The sequence below is a fragment of the Pteropus medius genome, unplaced genomic scaffold (genome assembly GCF_902729225.1).
Source record: "Pteropus medius unplaced genomic scaffold, Ma_sr-lr_union100, whole genome shotgun sequence".
NCBI classification, from domain to species: Eukaryota; Metazoa; Chordata; class Mammalia; order Chiroptera; family Pteropodidae; genus Pteropus; species Pteropus medius.
The window spans coordinates 5,289,303-5,310,437 of NW_024354911.1; the positions used below are offsets into that span (position 1 = coordinate 5,289,303).

Genomic DNA, 21,135 nt, shown 5'->3' on the forward strand with positions numbered 1-21,135 from the left:
ATGGTAAAGTAGATTATATATACTCTACAGCATATTAAAAGAAGAGAAAATGGATATGGGAAAACTTATCAGGAAGTTGTTAGACTAGGCCAAGTGGACAGTTATAATATATTTGAACTAGGGTGATGACACTGACAACAGAAAAGAAAAAATGGAGTGTACTGCTTGAGTAAAAGAACTTGACACTGCTTGAATTCAGGTTGGAGGAGAAAGAGTGGGTATACAGTGTTGGGTTAGGGAAGGAGAATGATGCAAGAAAAGGAAAGAACAAAAAAGTTTACAAAAAAGATTTTTGTTTCAGAGATAATACCTGGCATTTTTCTTTTCTGTGAATTCAAATAATCTTAAACCTTTTTTTTTTTTTTGCAGTCACATAAATTATAGTTAGTAAGGTATGATGTAAGATATATCATTGAAATAAAAAAGAGCTAGAACACTCATCATGGGTGAATCTGTGTGTACCTCTGCCTTTAGCTGTGGCATCAGTGTTCAGTTAAACTTCTTTAAAGTTTATATAAACATCAAAGCATTCTTATACTTCAGAAATTACTGAGAACTCTACTTCATATCAAATTGGTTGATTTTCTAATGGTACCTGGTAAATGTTTAGCACACAAATTCTATCTCCCTAATCCCTTGCCCAGATGCCACTTTTACATAAAGAGATTTTTTTTTTTAACAGTAGCCTATTGCCACTGCCTCCATTCTCCACCCCATTTGGCAGTGGGGCGGTATTCTTAGTAGGAGAGGATGGAAACTAGCACCTCATTTATACTCTCAGCATTAACCATAATTACCTTTCCCCCTAACTCTAGTAACTATGCTCATAAAACTTCAGGAAAATAAAAAATAGTTTCTCTTAAGTAGTTGGTTAAACATGTTTAAAGATGTTTGAATGTATTTGGAAACAAAAATGATCTTCCATTTAGTATGATCCAGAGCTGTCATCTCGACAGTTTGGGGTGGAACTGTCCCGTTTGACCAGTGAAGACCGAACTGTTCCTTTAGTGGTGGAAAAGCTCATAAACTACATTGAAATGCATGGACTGTACACAGAAGGTATTTACCGAAAGTCTGGTTCAACTAATAAAATCAAGGAGCTTCGACAAGGTCTAGATACAGGTAAGATAGTGCCCTCCAAATCAAGACCAAATACTTTTATTCAAATAGATCAGTTTATGCTCTTAAAGTTTTCATTACATGTTGATCTTTTTGTTGCAGCAAGAAGAATGCAATCTTTTCTGTGGTGCTTATTTATCATCTTGTTACTTTCTAAAGAGACTTTGTTTTTATGTGGTCAATTCAGCAAACATTGAGTGTGTCATTTGTACAAGGCATTATTAGAGACTTCAGACAGATCTCATTTAATCTTTTTAGCAGTCTGATAAGATCATGATATTTGTAATATTCAAAAGAGAAAAATTTAGGCTCAAGGGAATTAATGAGCTATTGATTATGCAGGACACTGTGCTAATGTTTTTATACTAATCTCCACAACAACCCTGCAAATAAGGAATTATTATTCCCGTTCACAGATATATAAACTGAGATTTACAGAGGATCTTTCCCAAAGACTCATTACCAATAAGTGACCAAGCTGGGATTTGACCATAGATCTTCTCAATCCCTTTTAAACTATTACCTGTTAGTCTCTATTACTCTGACTCCAAGTAATGCTCTTTCCAGTGCTGCTGCTTGTTTTTCTACATTGACGACAGAGTTATTTAAACTAATAATTAGTGGGTTGAATATTTATCTGTATAGAACTCTAGCCACAGTCCAGGGGTTTGACTTTGGTTTCATTCTCAACTTCTACTCTTTACTACTATTGGAATAGATGTTTTTGAATCACATTATATACAGAGCTTGCCTCTGTATAGCCAAGAACCTATCCACATGCTTTTCCTTTCTAGTTTTTTTTTTTTTAATAAACAAATCAGTGAGAAATGAATCAGTATGGAAATAATAACAGAAAATGCCTAGTAAAACTCAAGCAGGAGGTTCTGCCTACCAGAGACTCAGTCTATTCCAGTTTAAAGGCAGTTGCCAATTTGTCTCTTATACCTTGAGTCAACATAAATGAAAAATCATTCATCCTATATCCTCCCAATCATCTCGTCTGTATAATCTCAAAGAGTTTATAAATGAAATGGAATAAAGGCATTTTGTTTATATTTCCTGAGCTCAATTATTACTGTCCTTTTATCTCTAAGAATGACTTAAAATCACCCTTATTTTTAGAAAATGTCCTTGGCCTTTTTTCCACTTGTCATCTTAAGCATTGTTATTTAAAGTCTGCTTCACACTCTGATCCACACAGTAAGATAAGTATAGAAATTAAGAGCAAGCATTTAGAAACATTTACAGCAGTTTAACAGTGCTTTGACTTGAAAACATGTGACCTTTCATTTTACATATCATTGGATCCACAATAGATTGGGAAAACAAATAAGCAAAAACTGTTTCTTTACCAGTTAGAAGCACTATTCCAAAACATTGGGATTAGATTACAGAGAATAGAAATTAGTCCGATTAGGAACATGAACACTTTATTTGATAATGATAGTTTCTAAAGTGAATTATTTGAATCTCTGCATATTTTTTCATGTTATCTAACTCGTCTATAAATAGATGCTGAGAGTGTAAACTTAGATGACTACAACATACACGTCATTGCAAGTGTATTCAAACAATGGCTTCGTGATTTGCCCAATCCACTCATGACTTTTGAACTTTACGAGGAGTTTCTTCGAGCTATGGGTAAGCACAGGCTTCCTGGATTTGAGAGGCTTGTACTTGGAAATGGAATGCCATCTTTGTTATAAATTATTTAGCCATTCTCTAGTGATTTAGTCTTTATAGATCCACAAGTAAGCTTTTGACCATAAATATGAAATGGCCATTGTACTCTCACTTATTCAAATTTTGATTTCTTAGATACTGATTAAAACTTCATTGTCCTAAAAGCTTTCTGAGTTTCTTAGTTGCTTTTCACTAACAGATCGAAAGACTAGGGTTACAAACAATTAAAAGATTAAATAGATTTAAGAGTTAGTTTATGTTCATTTAAATTATGAATCTGGGGAAGAACACTATGTAAAGCTGGCTATTTTATGCCAGGCCTAACAGGTTATAGAATTTAGTTTTTCAGTGCTACAGATGTGTAGACCATTGATGAAGGCCTGCCCGGAAGTGTTTAGGCCCTAAGGCATGACTTCTCAACTGATCTATAAATTATATAGCAATTGATTAATTTTGACAAGGAATCAGTCTACCACAAAATGCCTGAAACACTAGGGCCTCTCTTTTCCCTTACTATAATCAAGGATTACTTGGATACAGATTAAAATTCAAGAGACTGCTTAGCGAACATAGAACTCAAGCAATGGGAGATTAGTGGTAACTGTGAGTTACCTGCCACACAGGTACAACTACCTCTTCTAAAACTGTAGAGCCAGTCTCCCCTGCTACCAAGCGTCTGTCCAGGAGGAAGAGGTAACATATAAGAGGGGACATTCAGTCTAATTTGCTGCTCTACGATTTTTAGGTCTTCAGGAGAGGAAAGAGACAATCCGTGGTGTATATTCTGTGATTGACCAGCTCTCCCGAACTCATCTCAATACACTAGAACGCCTCATCTTTCATCTAGTCAGGTAACTTCAAGAAGCAACAGAATGTTTCTCTTGGATTCTTTTAAATAAATGAAGAGCTCTTCCATTTGGAAAACTGATATCTTTTTTTTCTTCCTATTTATAAAGTCAGTGCCTCAAGTAGGTAGTTATGATTCCTGGAGCAGAAATCAGTGGAGTTGGACTGTATGTCAGATGCTTCTCTGCCCTACTTGAGCCAAGTAACAGCTTCAGCCCTATAGTGGCACTGTGTGGCTTAACCTGTTCTTTAACTCCTGAACTAGAAAGTTTGTATATCTGTTGACACAACCTTATTCGTAGGAGGTGGGTTCAGATAGTGCTTAGGAATTGACTGACCAAAGAGATTTCAGGAGTAGTCTCTCTTTCCCTGAGTGTAAATATCATCAGTAGTTGGGATAAATACTACTATATGAAAGTGCATTAAAGTCTTTGCGTTCTTCAGACATGTTTATCTAGTGATGGTGATTTCGAGCCATGGGTCACAGATCTCCCTTGATAAGCTGTCTGCTGGCCTACAATGCTTCAAGGAAGGAACAGAATGAAAGTGTGTTTTCCAGAGGCAAAGGAACAGTGTTGGGGAAAGCCTACAGTATCTCCCTTCAACCGGCATGAATATCCTTCAGTACTGTGCAGTTAATGTTATACGTCTTCTTTCTCTCATCTTTTCTGCCTACCTCACTACTGTTTTCTCTTTTTATCCTTGTTTCACTTGGACTATTTTTTTGTTGTTATTCCTTAGGATTGCTCTGCAGGAAGACACTAATCGAATGTCGGCTAATGCTTTGGCCATCGTGTTTGCACCCTGCATTCTCCGCTGCCCTGACACCATTGACCCACTACAAAGCGTGCAGGACATCAGTAAGACTACCACGTAAGGCCAGTCACCATCACCTTTGCAAGACCCCAGGGACTTCTGAGTCAGTGAAGTTACTTTATCCAGATATCAAGCATAGAGAATGACTTCATAAATTCAGATTATTTTAAGAAGGTTGCTAGACACCCTGGGTTTTCTTATGCTGAAGATGAAAAACTTTCTTCAGATTCTATTCATCTGAACATTATTTGTTTTGAAGTCCTATTTTTAAAATTTGACTTTTCTTTGGGAGTGCTTATGATTTCTAAATATATTTTTAAATTCCATTTTACCAAATTACGTACACTTTGTATCTTCCTGTAATCTAGTCTAATTGGTTTTATGTCTCTGAATCCCTTTGTTTTTAGTACTTCAATATTCCTATATTTCTTCTTGGCCTTTTTTTTGTGTGTGGGCCTCTGCTTTCCTCCTAGAGAGGTAATTCTTAACTTTGACTGAAAAAGCTTAAAAAAAAATACTGGTGTTTGTGTCCTATCCCCATAAAATCTAGTCTGATTTAATTGTTCTGGGGTGTGGCCTGGGCATTTAGCATCCTCAGATGGATGCTAAAAGTTCAGCCAAAGTTATGAACCACCATTCTAAACTCTGTCTCTGAGCTCATAAAATAAGGGATGATGATTTTTCTTTTATCTTCCATCTGCTACACTTAACTGAAAAACAGTCTGTGGGTGCTACACTTTATTTGATTTACTTAAGCTCCTAACAGTTTCCTCTCTTCCCTGCTATTTCAGCTGTGTGGAGCTGATTGTTGTGGAACAAATGAATAAATATAAGGCTCGTCTCAAAGATATCAGTAGTCTGGAATTTGCTGAGAATAAGGCAAAGACTAGGCTGTCACTGATTCGTAGATCAATGGTAAGATGCACGACATGGACTCACGGGAAAATGGGAGCCTTCCTGGGGTTTTAAGTGTGTATTAATGGTGGAGAGAGAGATTATTCTCTGAATCTTTTTCACGTGAAACAAGTAAAAAAAAAAAATCACCAAATCTCAGAGTATTATGGATGCCTCATATGTGATCTTTTAGCTCTCTTTAATTGTATGTACAGAATATATATACAGTTAAATGTGTAAAATTTTTAAAATCAAGTATTTGGATAAAATGTTGGTCATTTAATAGTATGCCCTTTTTTTCCCTGTCCGTTCTGTGAAGCCTTAACCTATACTAACTTTTTTCTCTACTTTCTTCAACCATCTGTTCCTACCCTCAACCATGTCACTTTTGGTGGTCCTGCCAGTACTCCTGCGATGTAGAGAACTTAATAAATGGCAAGAATATGATGCATAAGGAAATGGAATTCCATCTATGAGTCTATTATTATCAAAGATTCTTTAAGGGTTTACTGTTAGTTTTGAGAAAAGTCTTACAAAAATAATAATTTATTTTCCTCTATTTGCCCACTTTTCTGTTTAATAAATTCCTTTATAACCAATGACATATATAGATAATTCCAGTTCTCACTGGAACAATAATCAGTAGAATCTGAATAACTGGAAAACTACTATCGCATTAAAGTTTAATTAGTCCCATTTGCTACCCTTCCCCTCAATTGTAAAACAAAATTGTAGTGATGAACACCCACTCAGATCGCCAGTAAATCTCTAAAGAGATGTAGGCTTCCCCATCATTATGCCTGTGCTTCTCCAGGGGCCCAGCAATACTTCCTCCATATCTTCATAGTTTATACTTAGATTAGTATTAAAGTAACTCTGCTTTTACTATTTAAACCACCTGGTTTAAATAATAAAAGCACTATTTAAACAATCACTCAACAAATGTCTGTTGAGGAACTTAGTGAAGGGTCTTTTCTAAAAACAGTCATAAACATAGACTTTTCCCAGTCAGTAAAGGTATTAAATAAAGCACATCAGAGGATATTATGTAAATCTTTTCCTCAGAAAATGAAAATAGAAACCCCATTTAAAAGTGAAACCCTTTCTGTAGTGTGAATTTTCAGAAGCTCAGTTCTGAGAAGCCCAATTTAGTAGTGTCCATCCAGGGAGAAAGGAAAGAGACCTTTTACTGTAAAGCTACTTTTCAAAGCAGGTAGACTAGCTGTGCTTTTTTTTTTTTTTTTTTAGCAGTGGTCTTTGGAGAGAATCCAAATTACAACCCTTCTCTTTTAATAGGGTAATGACATGTACATTCTAACCTTCTGCTTTCCTTTTCATGTCCTTCCTAATCCAGAAACCTGTACTAATTGCAGTTAGATTTATGACCATTACCCGCAATTCAGTCTCGGTATGTATTAATATTGCAATGTGTCACAGCCACTTTACATTATTGTCTCTCATCCATCCAAGAGTTGTTCTGCTCTGTCTAACATCCATGCCTGTCCACCCTCCATACACAGCCCCAGTTCAGGTCCCACTTCCTGACCAGCTTTCACTTCCTTTTCTCTTACTCTCTTTCTTTAGAACCTTCATTTTCCTTCCTCTCTATCATACAGTTGAACAATCTTCATTTATAATATACTGGTTTTTCCTCTTTCTCAGATAAGCCTCTTTGTGGTTTCTTCTTTGGTTGGATCATTAAAAGGTGAACATCGAAAGCATTGAGTTACCAAATTTCTGCTTTTGAGCTTTGTTCTCATCAATCTCCTCTACTTTATTACTTGAAATACCTATTGCTACTTCTAGCATCATTATTAGTAATGCTTATTTATCCATTCATATCTGTGACTTGAATGGTGTCTTCCTAGGCACAGAAGCATGGCTCTTATCCACTTGACATTTTTCAATAGACCAGCAAATAATAATGAGCAAATTGATGGACTGATTCTAGACTTAAATATCACAGTATAATAGAGTTCATACCAGAATTACACAAAAAAGGAATAGAGAGTTGGAAAGCTAAGAACACCAGTATACATGGAAACTAATTTCAGAGACTCTCCATCTATGTGTAACCAGTTCACTGAGGATTTCAACTTGCTGGCATATAAATATAAATCAGTTTTGCTTTTTATCTAGTAACTGCCTTTCAACTCTGCTATGCCAAAGTCCCCTTTCTGCTGGATATCAGCTACCTTAACAGCAACTTCTTACTATTCCATAATACTCAAATGCTCTAGTCACATTCTAATATTTAAGACTTAGTTCTGTTCATATTATAAATTTAGTCACAGACTTGATGTAGTACTGTTGTCACTTTCTCCCAGGACAATTAGACCTTAATCTGGACTGAAAACTTTGGGGGTAGGTGAGTAGTGTTTTCTTTCCCTACCCCCCCCGCCCTCCCCACCCCCCACACACACACTTCTGCCCTTCCTCTTTCTTGTGCTTTTTCTTCCTCTGGTGTTGAAACTGGGAGGAGTGATAGGAGAGGCAGAATTCTGCATGATACCCCAGTGTGAGGTGGCAGTTCTCTTTCTTGGTTGTTCAACACTATTATTCAAGCTTATTGTCAACAGGCTAAATGAGATGAGTGGTAGCTCCAGTTTACCCTGCTGAAAGTGAGCTCAATCGTATCACATTTCCATAGGCATTCGCAGTCCTTGCAAGATTTGGTCACATCTTCTGGCTAAACCTGACTGATGGTATTCTTACCATGTGACTCAGATTTTTTTTTCAAGACTTTAATCAAATCTACCTCCCATGGCCAATTCTCAGACCTACAGCACATTGGGAGAAAGATTACATTTTTCATACCTCATAGAAAATAAGAACTCAAGGTAGGTGATAGTCTTACCTGCCTCTCCACCTGACATTTCCTCACCACACTCTCTCCCCATTTCTCTTTTCCCCTGTGCATATAACAGGGGGCAAATCAGTAAGTCTTTTGCTTATACAGATAACCAAAGAAGGAATGAAATACCAGTCTGCCTTTATTTTAGATGACTTTGAACTTTAATTCTTACCTTCTGAATTCATATGTGACAACTGCTTTTTTCCCCCACAGAGAAGAGGGGAGATCCTCTTTTCAAAAACTTTATGTTCCCTCAAAGTCCAATAAACTCCTCTCTTTTCAGCCTTTTTAGATTCACATTGAGGAAAGGTGTTACAATACTGATGATGGGGCTGGTTCAATAAACTGGTACCTCTTAGAAAACCCTGAGAGAAGCAGCTGATACCAACTACTGTTGGCTCCTTGAAGCTAGAAGAAGGGGTATTTAATTATCCTCAGCTTTGGGCTTTAGCCACATTTTAGAACAAGAGGAAAAATCCCATTTAACATCCTGTTGCATACACATTTAGCTATTGAAACAGCCATAAGCCTAGTCTTAAGAACAAGACAGTATCTAGGACATATATTTGATATTCAGTAAGCATATATGGAATTGAATCTAAGAATTGAATCTAGGAGAGATAGCAGTGAGTTTTTAGGATATCCACTACAAATAGACTAATCAAAGTCAGTGTGCATGAATTCATAGATTTTAAAAGTTGCTCTTTCATAATTAAATGTAATAATGACTTTTCTGAAATGCAGAGTGAACTGCACTTATGAGAAATATTGCCAATGTGAAAAGTCATTTTAGTTAGGTGTTGAAAGGTGAGTAGCAATTTAACAAATGAAAAAAAAGAAAGAGGGAAAAGATAATTCCAGAGGCAAGGAAGCATGAAACAGCAATCTATAAATAATGACTACCCTGTGTAGCTAGAGCTGGTAGTATGGAAGTGGCAGAAGAATTTGGAGAGGTAGATTAGAAACAGGTGTGCAATATTAAGAATTTTTAATTTGCTTTGAAAATTAAGAACTGTAGAAAGGTTTTCAAGTAGGGGAATGTCTCCATAAATGTTTCTTTTAGAAGATAACTAGTAGCACTCTGAAGAACAATGACTAGAGATAGACAATACTGGCAGCTATATATCAGTTAGGAGGCTCTTGACTTGTAAATAATCATATTTGCCATCACTAAAATAGGTGAATCCTGACCATTTCATATAGTTCACCCTTAAACAATGTGGATTTGAACTGTGCAGGGCCACTTATGCGTTGATTTTTTTCAGTCAGCCGTCTGTATCAGTAGGTTGGGAATCCATGGTTGTAGAGGGCTGACTATATGTATTGTCCTACACCATTTTTTATAAATCGCTTGAGCATCTGTTGATTTGGGTAACTGTTGGCAAGTGGCGGGTCCAGGAACCAATCCCTTGTGGGAGGGTTTGGAGGAGTCCAAAATCATGTGTGGATTTTCGACTGCGTGGGTGATTGACACTCCTAACACCCACGTTGTTCAAGGGTTATCTGTTATCTGTTATCCGTTTCTGCTACCATGTGGAAAGTGGTAATCAGATTTATGGTACATAATCTTTGACTAGGCTATTCTCAGACTAGGATTTTGGAATATGATATACTTGCAATCCATCCAGTAATACCTTTTCTATGACATGTTTTTGTTATTTATGCTGTAATTCTAAGCATAAATATTGATTTACCACTATTTAAGCTAATATAATATGAAGAATATAATTTGAATAAAGTTTACTAATCTGTAAAACCCTCACAAAAATCCTCTTAAAGGAAGTTACACACAAAGGAGTCCTTGGCCAAACAAATTTGGGATATAATGTGTAGCACTTCCAAAACTTTGACCATGGGGTGCTTCTTTTCATAATATATCTAGTTGAACAAGGGTTCTAAGAAAGGCATTTTAGAAACAACATTCTTATTTTTTAAATAACATCAGTTGCTCTATTTACTTTGGAATTTTAAAATTGCTTTAATCTTTTTTAGAATTTTCATGCTGTGTTCATAGTGATTGGTAGTACTTGTGAATTTTATATCTTCTAGGCTTATTTAAAAATTTGCCCTTGTGTCTCTGTTAGAAATTGGCATGCCTGCAATTCTGTATTAATGTGGATTATTAGATTTGTGGAGTTAAGTGTTGCAATTGACTACACCAAAGAAGCAAGAAATGCCCCTCCAAAAGTTAAGTGTTAGTAATTGGAAAGCCAAGAATCATTTGAAAAGTGGCAGCTCTAAGGAGCTCCAAAGGAAAGAGATGCTCCAAGTGTGCACTTACTTGACTAGCAAAGGGTCCTGCCATTTCCTTTTTAATGCATGGCGTCTAAGTCTACTGACGTCAAGTGACGACATAATAAGAATCAGATTCAGAGAACGAAGATTTTCTTAGACTCTAGAGGCATCTGGTACTGACCAGCAGGTATTTTTGTAGTGTTATCTTTTTTTTTTTTTTAAGATATAATCGATATATAACATTGTATTAGTTTTAGGTGTACAACGTAATGATTTGCTATATGTACACATTGCGAAATGATTACCACAATAAGTATAGTTAACATCCATCACTTCACATAGTTAGAACTTTTTTCTCGTGATGAGAATTTATAATGTTATCTTTGATAACACCACAACCAGAAGACCCCTACTCTTTCTATTTCTTCCTAACCCCCTTCCAGAGATCATTATGGTATGTAAAAGTAATTACTTGAAGGTGTGCATGCAGGAAGCATACAAGGGCCAGTGGTGAGGGGGATTAGGCACAGGATCTTTGGGGCAGAATAGGTAAAAGGAGAATAGTATATATGTTCTTTTTTCAGAAAGAAGCACCTCTTTCAAAGCCTGGAACCTTCTTATTCTCTCAGATGGGGACAAATAGGAAGAGAAATTATGTAGGAAATTCTTGTAGATAAGAGAGGGAAAAGTACAGTAATATGTGGCAATGGAACTTGACTCTTCAGGAGGCCTGCTAATTAGGTGTGAGGGAAATAAAAGAAGGTAGAAAGAGACAATATAAGGATTACTGTGGTCTTGAGATGATAGGATTACATGTGAGAGAAGAGAAGGTGAAGAGTTTACAAACGGTAGAATGATTTAGGGGGGTTGTCATTAGAGGAAAAAAAGGTACAGAATACTAGATAAGAATGAATTATATTCTCCATATAATTTTTGCTGCTAGAAGGAGTTTACCTGTAAGTCTACCATTTATATTATAAAAAAAGTCTCAGTTCATTCTTATATCTCTTTTTTAAAAAAATTCAAATTTGAGGCTTCATACTAGCTCTTTTTGCGTAATAGTGTACTCAGCGCTTTTAAAGAAACTTTTATAATTTCTCACAGAACTTAAAATTGAAAGATGAACTATTTGATACTAATTTTCAAATTATTGGACTTCTGTATTATAGTATATAATGTCTTTAAAATTAGCCATTTGATAAATCTAAAATCTTCTATTTCTACACAAAAGATACATTCACATACTTGTTTCGTATTCATTATGGAAAATTTCGAACAGTAGGGTAAAGTTTAAAAGGCAGGAAAGAAATCACCTCGTCTATTAATATTTTTGAATATTTATATTTCCCTCAAAATTTTTCATTATATTTAATGAAGTTATGACAATACTATGATATTCATAGTTTTTTATTTTATTAGGAAGATTTTTCTAGAAATAAACATGAACTCAATTTAGTATCATAAATCTATTTAATATTTTTAAACTTTTACGGTTTCACTAAGTAAAAATGAGACTACTGTCAATATACAGTTCTTTAGAGGTACATCTCTTCGTTGATTGCACCTTGGACACATCTTTTTTTCCTTTTTATTCTTTTGTATAAATGAGACCTGTCCTCTTAACCCCACTTATTCTTTCAGTTTCATTTATTCTCCATTTTTTTCCAACAGAAAAGGCCATATTTCGGGCACTGTGATAGGTGCTGGAGGTATAGAAATGACAAGATCTGTGCCTTAGATAAATTAACAGTCTAGTAACAACAATGTAAATCATTGTGGTTTACTTTACTAAATCTCATCTTGTCTCTGCAAAAGCTGTAGAGGCATAGAGAGCTGGGTGACTGGTACTGCCTGAGAAAATTGAATAAACTTTAATGGCTAGAATACAAGATTTCTTGGTAAGAATGAAGAAAGGGAAGAGTGATAATATGTAAGGTTTTGGGTTCTAAAATTTCAGGACCAGTAGTTTGTATTTGATACTTTTAGACTTTGAGGGGTCATCAAAGGGGGTTTTAAGCCTTTTTAGAATATTTACCAATCACCAAAGACTTCCAAACCTTCTTAAAGAAAAACAATGAGTTTACTCAAGTGGTAGCTTCCAGAAAGAGGGATAGCCTAAGGCCGTTAGCTATTTTCATGCCATTCATACCTTTAACAAAACACTGCAAGACTCATTAGCTTAATACAACAATCATGTATTTATCACATAAATCTGTGGGATGGCTGGAGTTCAGCTGATTTACGATAAGATACAGGTTGGGTCCAGCTCTGTTCTACACATCTTACTTTTCTTGAACCAGTGAACTATCAGGGATATATTTTCCTCATGACAATGTCTACATCACATGAATTGGTAACCTCAACTGTGCATGCTTCTGCTCCCATAATGTCTGCAAATATCCAACTGGCCATAAGCAATTGCATGACTAAACCCCAAATCAAGGAGTGGAGAATACACTTTACCTACCCTGAGGTCATGGCAAGGGTGTAGATATATAATTTTATTACAGAAGACTGGAGAAGTAGAGCTGTTAATTTAGTTTATCATAATCTGTGATGCTTCTTACAAGGCCAGGAAGATAGTTCAGAAACATGTTTCTTTACAAAGAAAGAATTTTTCCCTCCTACATTCCTTAAAACAACTTAGTCCTTTTTTACACCTGATGTGCTCATGATCCAAAGCTGAGTTCCTTTCTCCCTCATAGAATGTTGGCCTTATAGATGAAAAGGAGCCTTGGTTCTGCTTTTATGAAAAGGGATTAGCTTGTAGCTCTTTTCAAAATGTCTTTAAGAGATTCAAACTCATTCCTGTTAAAATGGACTTATGGAGCTGTAGTATCTTAAAGGAAGTGGTCAATACACTTTTGACCTGGTCACTTAGATAATTTTGAATACTCTTTGGTCTTAGACCCAAACCCAACAATTTTTAGTTTCTTACAAGTTAGATGCAATATAGAATGTGTAACTATATCAATTAACATTTTATATTCTGTGACATTAAAATCTATTGGTTATTTGAATATTGAATATTTTACTCATGTACCTTGTAATGTCATAGATGGGTCACTTGAAAAATATTGGTTCACTGAGTTATGCAGATCTTTCACATGTTTCATACAATATCAGAAATCACATTTGTTAATATCACCACCTATCTCTTCAGAAAATCTTTAATTACTGGGCAGCAGCTGTTAAACTCACAGGGCAGTTACAAGTTTTCAGAATTCTAATATTTGTTCAAAAGCTTGAAATTTTGTCATTGATAGCAGATATGGTCATACATTTCATTTGAAATGATGGACTTTCCACATTTTTAAAGAAATTGCTACATACCCAAGTCTGGATAATCATACTTTGTTGATTATTGTAAATAGCGTTTCATGAATAAAGAGCAGTTAATTCAGCTTGTATTTCAAACAATTGCACATATACTTTTTCTTAAGATAACCAGTCAGTATGCAGCAGAGGTCTTTTATGGATAAAACTGCTCGTTTTATCAGACAGAAATTCAAAAATAGTGAACTCAAGGGTTAAGAATTTATTAAATTGTATTACTTGACGGATGACATGAAATCACCTTTTTTAAACTATGCATGATATAGCAAGAATGTGATGATTACTAGAACAGTTTGGTACCACTGCCTTGATTTATGCAAAGATGCCAACAGTTTGTACCCATGACTTTTGTACTATTAGTACAAATGTCAAGTGAAAAGGGCAACTAATATCTTAGTATCATTATGAAAATAGTTTTGACATCGCAGGTCTTTTTAAATGGATTTGGAGATACCCTTTATTCCTTCCAGCTGTCGTGGACTACACTTTGAGAACCACTGCTCTACAGTACATGTAACACTGCTGGCTCACTGCATTGTCCAGAAACGTTTGATGAGGATAATTCCTTTTCATGTGTAAGAAATAAATAGACACAGACACTTACTGGCTGTGCTTAAAGTGCCTACTAATCCTTATTTGGTGAATCATAACTATAAGAACTGGGATTTTTTAACAGGCTTGGTTACCTGATTATAACACCATGCAAAACAACCAGTCTTCTAGAAGACCTTAATATAGGACCTCTTCTTACCAGGAAAGCAGACTCCTCAGGAAGTGGTCTGATAATTTAATTCCTTGCTTCCTGTTTTTGTGACTTACCAGAAGACAATAGTGATCTTCCATCTTGGCCCAAAGTGCTGTTTTGGAGTATGACTTTTTCATTAGAATTCTGAGATTTGTGCTTTAGCTAGTCATACACAGTTCTATCTAGATGATGCATATATATTCAACTCATGGACAAATCCCAGTTATATATACTTTTCTCGGATGCATTTCTTCATAAAGTATCATGACTCCCTGGTGAGGGTAATAAATGTCTTTCTCTACATAGTCATCAGGTTTTTAAGAGTGGTGCAGTCCATTCCTTAATCACCACTATGAGTATTTAATTTCATCTATCTTCAATTCTTTGGGCTTACTTTGACTCATAGTATTGAATTTCTTTGTGCTCCATCAACCATGCCTTGCTATTCTTTCCTGCATCCTTTTTCTGTCATGAGCTTTATATTGTTTTAGGAAACAGCAAAACTCTCCTCATAAGCCTTATTCATTTTAACACTTTGGTGTACCTTTCACTGATTTATATTTTTTATCTCTTTAAGCCTTAGTAGAAAATGGAAATGTTGGGCTCAAGTGAGGATTACATCAAAGAGGGTATCTTCACATAGATCCTCCACATTAAAGCATTTGGTTCCTAATATTTTTGTTACAGTAGGGAAGCTTATTATAGACTCTTCTCACAGAATAATAGGGAAGCCTACTGTGGCCTGTCTTCACAGAGTTCTGACCCAAATCAAATAATTAAGGATCTCTGTTTCAGAATATCATTTTTAGAAAAAATAAACAGTAGAATTATATGTAGACTTCCTCAGACAAAGAATGGAAAAGCTACATGATTAAATGATTGATTTTGTGGGTTTTAAGAACGTTCTAAAAAAAGAGGAAGGAGGAATCAGACAGTACTGTGTACTGTGCGGTGAGAGAACTAAGGAAGGAGTTCCCAATTCTGCTTGGGGATACTGGGAAAGGCTATAGAAGAGGTGACATGTGAGCTAGATCTTAAGAAATGAGTCTGAACTAACCAGCTGGAGAAAGGTATGTTTTTAAAACCAAAATAGGCTTTGCTCTGAAGACATTAGCACTATGGGGCCCTGAGGGTGAGCAGGACTCACAGGGTCTCATATTGTAGATAGTTACCTGTTAAGGTGGAATGGGAATTTTATGTTTAACACAGAATGTCCTCATTTTTAGGGAATAATTGATACCAGAAAAAGATTGTTTAAAGTAAGTGTACTTAAATAACATAATTAATGATTGATCTAATGTATATAAACATGTAATTCTGTACCCACAAAGAAAAGAATATACCCTTTGGGCTTCCCATGGAATAGTCTAAAAATCAGGTGACAACAATTAAATGGTATTGGTAATTTTGTAGTTGTTAATCTGGGTGGTGGCTACACAGACATTTGTTTTACTATTTTTGAACCTACTTATAAATTTTATATTACCTTTAAGTATAAAATAATTCATAATGAAAATAATTAAAAGTCTAGAGGAACAATTAGGCCACAAGAAAAACCTCAAAGGCAAAGAGGAAATGTAAACCGAAATTATTGAGTAATTTAAAAATTACAATAAAAACATGCTATATCTAAATCTGTGGGATATATATAGCTAAAACAGTATTCAGAGAAAACTATTGCCTTAAAATATTATAAGAAAAATGAAAATAAACATCTAAATTAAGTTAAAAATAGAACAAAATAAACAAGAGCAGAAGAAAATAATAAAGGTAGAAGCAAGAAATAATGAGGGTAAAAGCAGGAAATAAATTAGAAAACAAAAAATGGTGAAACTAATAAAAAAGTTGATTCTTTGAAAAAATCGTTAACTAATCTAATTAAAATGGAATAGGCATAAATCCACAAATAAATAAGGAAGGAATTATTATAGATAACAGAATTTAAGAGTCATAAGAGACTACTGTTTTTTTAGTTATCTATTGCTGTGTAGCAAATCACCCAAAAACCTAATGACTTAAACCAACAATAAATATTTATTATCTCGTACATATATTTTTGTGGGTTAGGAACTTAGGAGCAGCTTATCTGTGTGGTTCTGGGTAGGTCTCTCATGAACTTGTAGTCAAAATGTCAGCCAGGGCTGCAGTTATCAGACTTGACCGGGACTATAGCATTTGCTTTCAAGATGCTTACTCATATTACTAGTTCATTGGTGCTTGCTCTTGGTAGAAGGAAGTCCTTAGTTCTTTGCCACATGGATTTCTTCATAGGGCTACTCTAGTGTCAGAATGACTTTTTCTAGAGCAAATGGCGCCAGAGAGCTAGGTAAAAGCCCACATGTCTTTTATACTCTGGTCTCAAAAGTTATACTCTGTCATCTCTGTAATAATTACACAGTGCAGCCCTGTTCAGTATGGAAGAGACTAAACAGGACATGAATACAAAGAGATGACAATGATCAGGAGTCATCTTGGAGGAGAGCTACTACAACTTTATTCAACTCTGAAATAAATTTGAAAATGTAAAGTTTTCTAGGAAAATGTACTTTACCAAAACTGCCTCTAAAAGAAAGGCTATTAACAGACCGATTACCAAAGAAACGATAAAGTTGTCTAAGAGTTTCCTCCTATAAAAACACCAGACATAATTTCACAGAGGAAATTACCAACCCTTTAAAGATATAATTATAATTTAAACCGTTCCAGAGCAGAGAGGGAAAAAGTCTTCTTTTACAAAAAGAGTATGTAACATTGATACTTACTTCCTCCACCTCCAAAAAAAAAACCTAATAAAAATTGCACACAAAAGTATTAAAGGCAGCAGAATACAAGATGGGCTCTGGACTAGACTTTGCATTGAACTCCCAGCACCAGTCTACTGGCAGTTGTGACATGGGCTAGTCATTTACTCTCCATGCCCAAGTTTTCTTATCTGTAAATTGGGGTTAGTAGTATGACTGACACAGGATTAAATGAATTAATATTTGTAAAGCCATAAGAATAGCACTTGATACATTAATATACATAAATATATCAGTAAAGCACTTGATATTTAATTTCACAGCTGCCTCATCTATGAATATTAATCCAAAATCACTATTGTGTACATGCAACTTTTTTAGAGCTCTAAAAACATGTGTTTGGGGTTTTTTCTCCCTCTTCCCTAGTTTTATTGAGATATAATTGACATAACATTGTGTAAGTTTGATACATGTATATATTGTGAAATGATTACAATAATAAGGTTAGCTAACACATCTATCACCTCACGGTTACTTTTAAAAAAATTCTTTTGGTGGTCGTGAAAATATTTAAGATCTACTCTCAGCCACTTTCAAGTATTCAGTATTGTGAACTATAGTCAGCATGCTGTACCTTACATCCCCAGAATTTATTCCTCTCTCTTATAACTGGAAATTTGTACTTTTTGACCACTATCACCCATTTTCCCCATATCCCAGCCCCTGGCAACAGTCTGTCTATTCCCTGTTTCTCTGAGTTCAGTTAAAAACATTTTAAAGAATGGAATCCCACCTGCTCCCATTTTGAAAGTGTGAAATCAAGAGCTAGTTTATTTTTCTGAACAAACTGAAAAGAGTTAAATCTCCGTAGGCATGATAATGTCTTAAACAGCTCCATGATCTCTGCTCTCTGTCAGAATTGTGTATTATCTGTACCCTCTTTGATAGTGGTAATCCAGCTTTTCCTAGTAACTTTGTTAATATGTTGGTAAGGGATTGGAAATTTTCATATTGTATATGATATTAAATAATGGATTAGTGGGACTTTAGACCTAATACCAATATTTGAAGATAATTGTAGTTGATATCCTGATTTTAGGAATACTTTGTCTCTAAAGTTTAAACTGGAAAATTACTGGATAAGTATTCAAAAAAGGATTATAATATGGCTCTATAGATTTTTCAGTACTTGCATTAAGAATTGGGTACAAATTGTTCATAAAGTGTATGATGGATCAAAACCAATAAAATCTCAAATGTGATAGGAAAATATACTATACTTTTGGAGTAGGGAAAGTTTTTCTATTACATAAAATCATTTTGTACTACATGACAAAAATAACCATAAGCAAGGCAAAAGGGAAGTGACACCATAGGAAAATATTTACAACTCATATCACAAAGTCTCATTTTCCCTAATCAAGAAGGAGAGACCCTATAAGTAAATAGGACAAAGATTAGCTACCTTGTGAAAAATGAATGCAGGATACTGCAGACTACTTCTCAAAGTGTTAACTACTGACTCTTTACAGGGAGTCCAGGAGGTGAAATCTATTTTTATCATAATGCCAAGAAAATATTAGCTTTTTTCACTGTGTTGACATTTTGGACTCATGGCAGAAAAACAATTATTTATCAACCACTGAAAGAGAATATACAATGATCTGGAAAAAAAAGTCTCATTTTGGGGGGAAAAAATAATTCATACCTATTATGAGGAAGTTGTAAAGTACAGAAAAGTGTAGAGAATAAAGGATATTATTCTATTCAAGAAACTACTGTTAATAACTGGATATATTTACAGATTAAAAAAAATACCTATGGCATATAAGTTTATATGCAGTTTTTAACACAGCATTTTCCGATGTTTCTAAAAGTTCTATGTAATCAACTTTAAAAATTATTTTCTTTGACTTTATAAGACAACTCAGGCTATAAGGGTTTCAAGTTTCCCTTCATCTTTGTTTAATGATGTCTTAAAAGAGATCAGACCTGTAGAGCTTGTTTGATTTTCTTCAGCTCTGTTAACTAATTCTTCACTAACCCACGGTACAGTACTCAGGAGGATAAGTAGGTGATGGTATGAAGGCTGAACAAAGGCAATTTTTTTTATTGAATACTAGGAAATAGGTTCAATAAAAATAAAAACACAGGGAATAAGCTGAGATTTTCCAGTTCCTCAAGGCTAGAAATATCACATTAAATTTTATTCATTTGGCTTCATTAAAATAGTTAAAATCAAATGGAATGGGAAGATGTCCTGGAATTTATAATTTGATTCTGACTGGTCAGAATGGACTTTTAACACTGTGTTGATACTATCTTCAAACCATATTCTCTGCCACCATTCCACAGTGCCTTCTTCTGAGTTCTCCTTTGTCAAATTTGCAGACCGATCTTGTGTTTTGAGGGCCTTTTTCTTAATATTTTCTTTACTTCTTGATCTCAGAACTTAAAAGTGGAATAGCAGTCTTGTAATCCTCCTGATTTTCATCCAATTGCATTTTAGAACACGTGAGTTTGGAAGACTTTGCCCGAATGCTCTTAGAAATTGCCCTTCACTTTAACCTTACTGCCTGGGCTAGCTCAGAAGTTTCCATATCTTCCTTCTTTCTTCCCAAAATCAACTCAGAAATCTGCCAGTATCGTCCTATGATATTCAAAAGATATTAGTATGTTTGCATAAATCGCTAACTTTGAAAAGCTCTTAAAATATATTTTTGTTGTCAAATACAACACATTTGGAAAAGGACAGAAACATACACATACATCTTAATGAATGACAAAGTGGATATCCACAGACTACTCACAGTCAAGAAATAGATCATTGCCAGCTCTTCTAGAAGCACTCCTTTCTCTCTTTCCAGTCACAATCCTTTACTCTCCCTCAGAGGTTAGTAATAACTTGAGTTTTATGTTAATCACTCTATTTTCTTTGTTGTTTTCCCACTAAAATATATATCCCTGAGCACTATAGTTTTGTTGTGTCTGTTTTTGAGCCTTATATAAATGGAATCATATAACATGTGTTATTTTTATATCTGACTTATTTCACTTAATCTTATGTGTAAAAGATTTAATCCATAATGTGTTTAGTTGTAGCTCATTTTTGTTACTGTGTAGTATTCCTGTGTATACCTATACCACAATTTAACCTTTCTCATGTTGGTGGACATTTGACTTGTGTTTTGAGGAGTTATGAATAATGCTACTATGAACATTCTGATATATATATTTTTGATGGATACATGCATGTGTTGGGGATATATAGGAGTGGAATTATTGGGTCACAGGATATGTATATCATCAACTTTAGTACATAGTGCCATACTTTTTTCCAAAATGGTTGTGCTACGCTAGTAGTGTATGAGAGTTCCCAATTACTCCACATCCTTCCCAGCACTTATATTGCCAGATTCCTTAATTTTAGTAATTCTAATGAGTGCGTGATTTTAATTTGCATTTCTGCGCTATGACTCTAATGTGCTTAAGTAGCTTTTCATAATTGCATTGGCTGTTGAGATACCTTTTTTTGTGAAGGATCTTTTCAAAGCTCTTGTCCATTTTTCTAATTGGGTTGTCTTTTTCTGATATGTAGGAGTTCTTAATGAATTCTGGATGCAAGCCCTTTATTGGTTCCTTCCCTTGCATACTTCTCCCCCTCTTAAAAGTGGTGTTGGATGAACCAGAAGTTCTTAATTTTAGTGTAGTCTAATTTATCAGTCTTTTCCTTTAGGCTAGTAATTTTTGGGTCATGTTTAAGACACTTTTTACTACTTAATGTTATGAAGATAATCTTTATTTCTTCTAAAAGCTTTATTTTTTTGCCGTTCATATTTAGGTATACAGTCCACCTGGAGACAATT

The 21,135-nt window shown here is 34.9% G+C and overlaps 1 protein-coding gene across 6 annotated transcripts in view; it reads left to right on the forward strand.

Annotated features, from left to right (window-relative positions):
- MYO9A (myosin IXA) overlaps positions 1 to 21,135 on the forward strand; it is a 237,897-nt gene that overhangs the window by 204,370 nt on the left and 12,392 nt on the right. For all 6 annotated transcript variants that reach the window (XM_039856603.1, XM_039856602.1, XM_039856604.1 and 3 more), the window contains 5 exons: positions 930 to 1,122; positions 2,632 to 2,760; positions 3,548 to 3,653; positions 4,390 to 4,521; positions 5,256 to 5,379. In XM_039856603.1, coding sequence (XP_039712537.1) covers positions 930 to 1,122; positions 2,632 to 2,760; positions 3,548 to 3,653; positions 4,390 to 4,521; positions 5,256 to 5,379 — 684 coding nt within the window. The remainder of the gene's footprint in view (positions 1 to 929; positions 1,123 to 2,631; positions 2,761 to 3,547; positions 3,654 to 4,389; positions 4,522 to 5,255; positions 5,380 to 21,135) is intronic.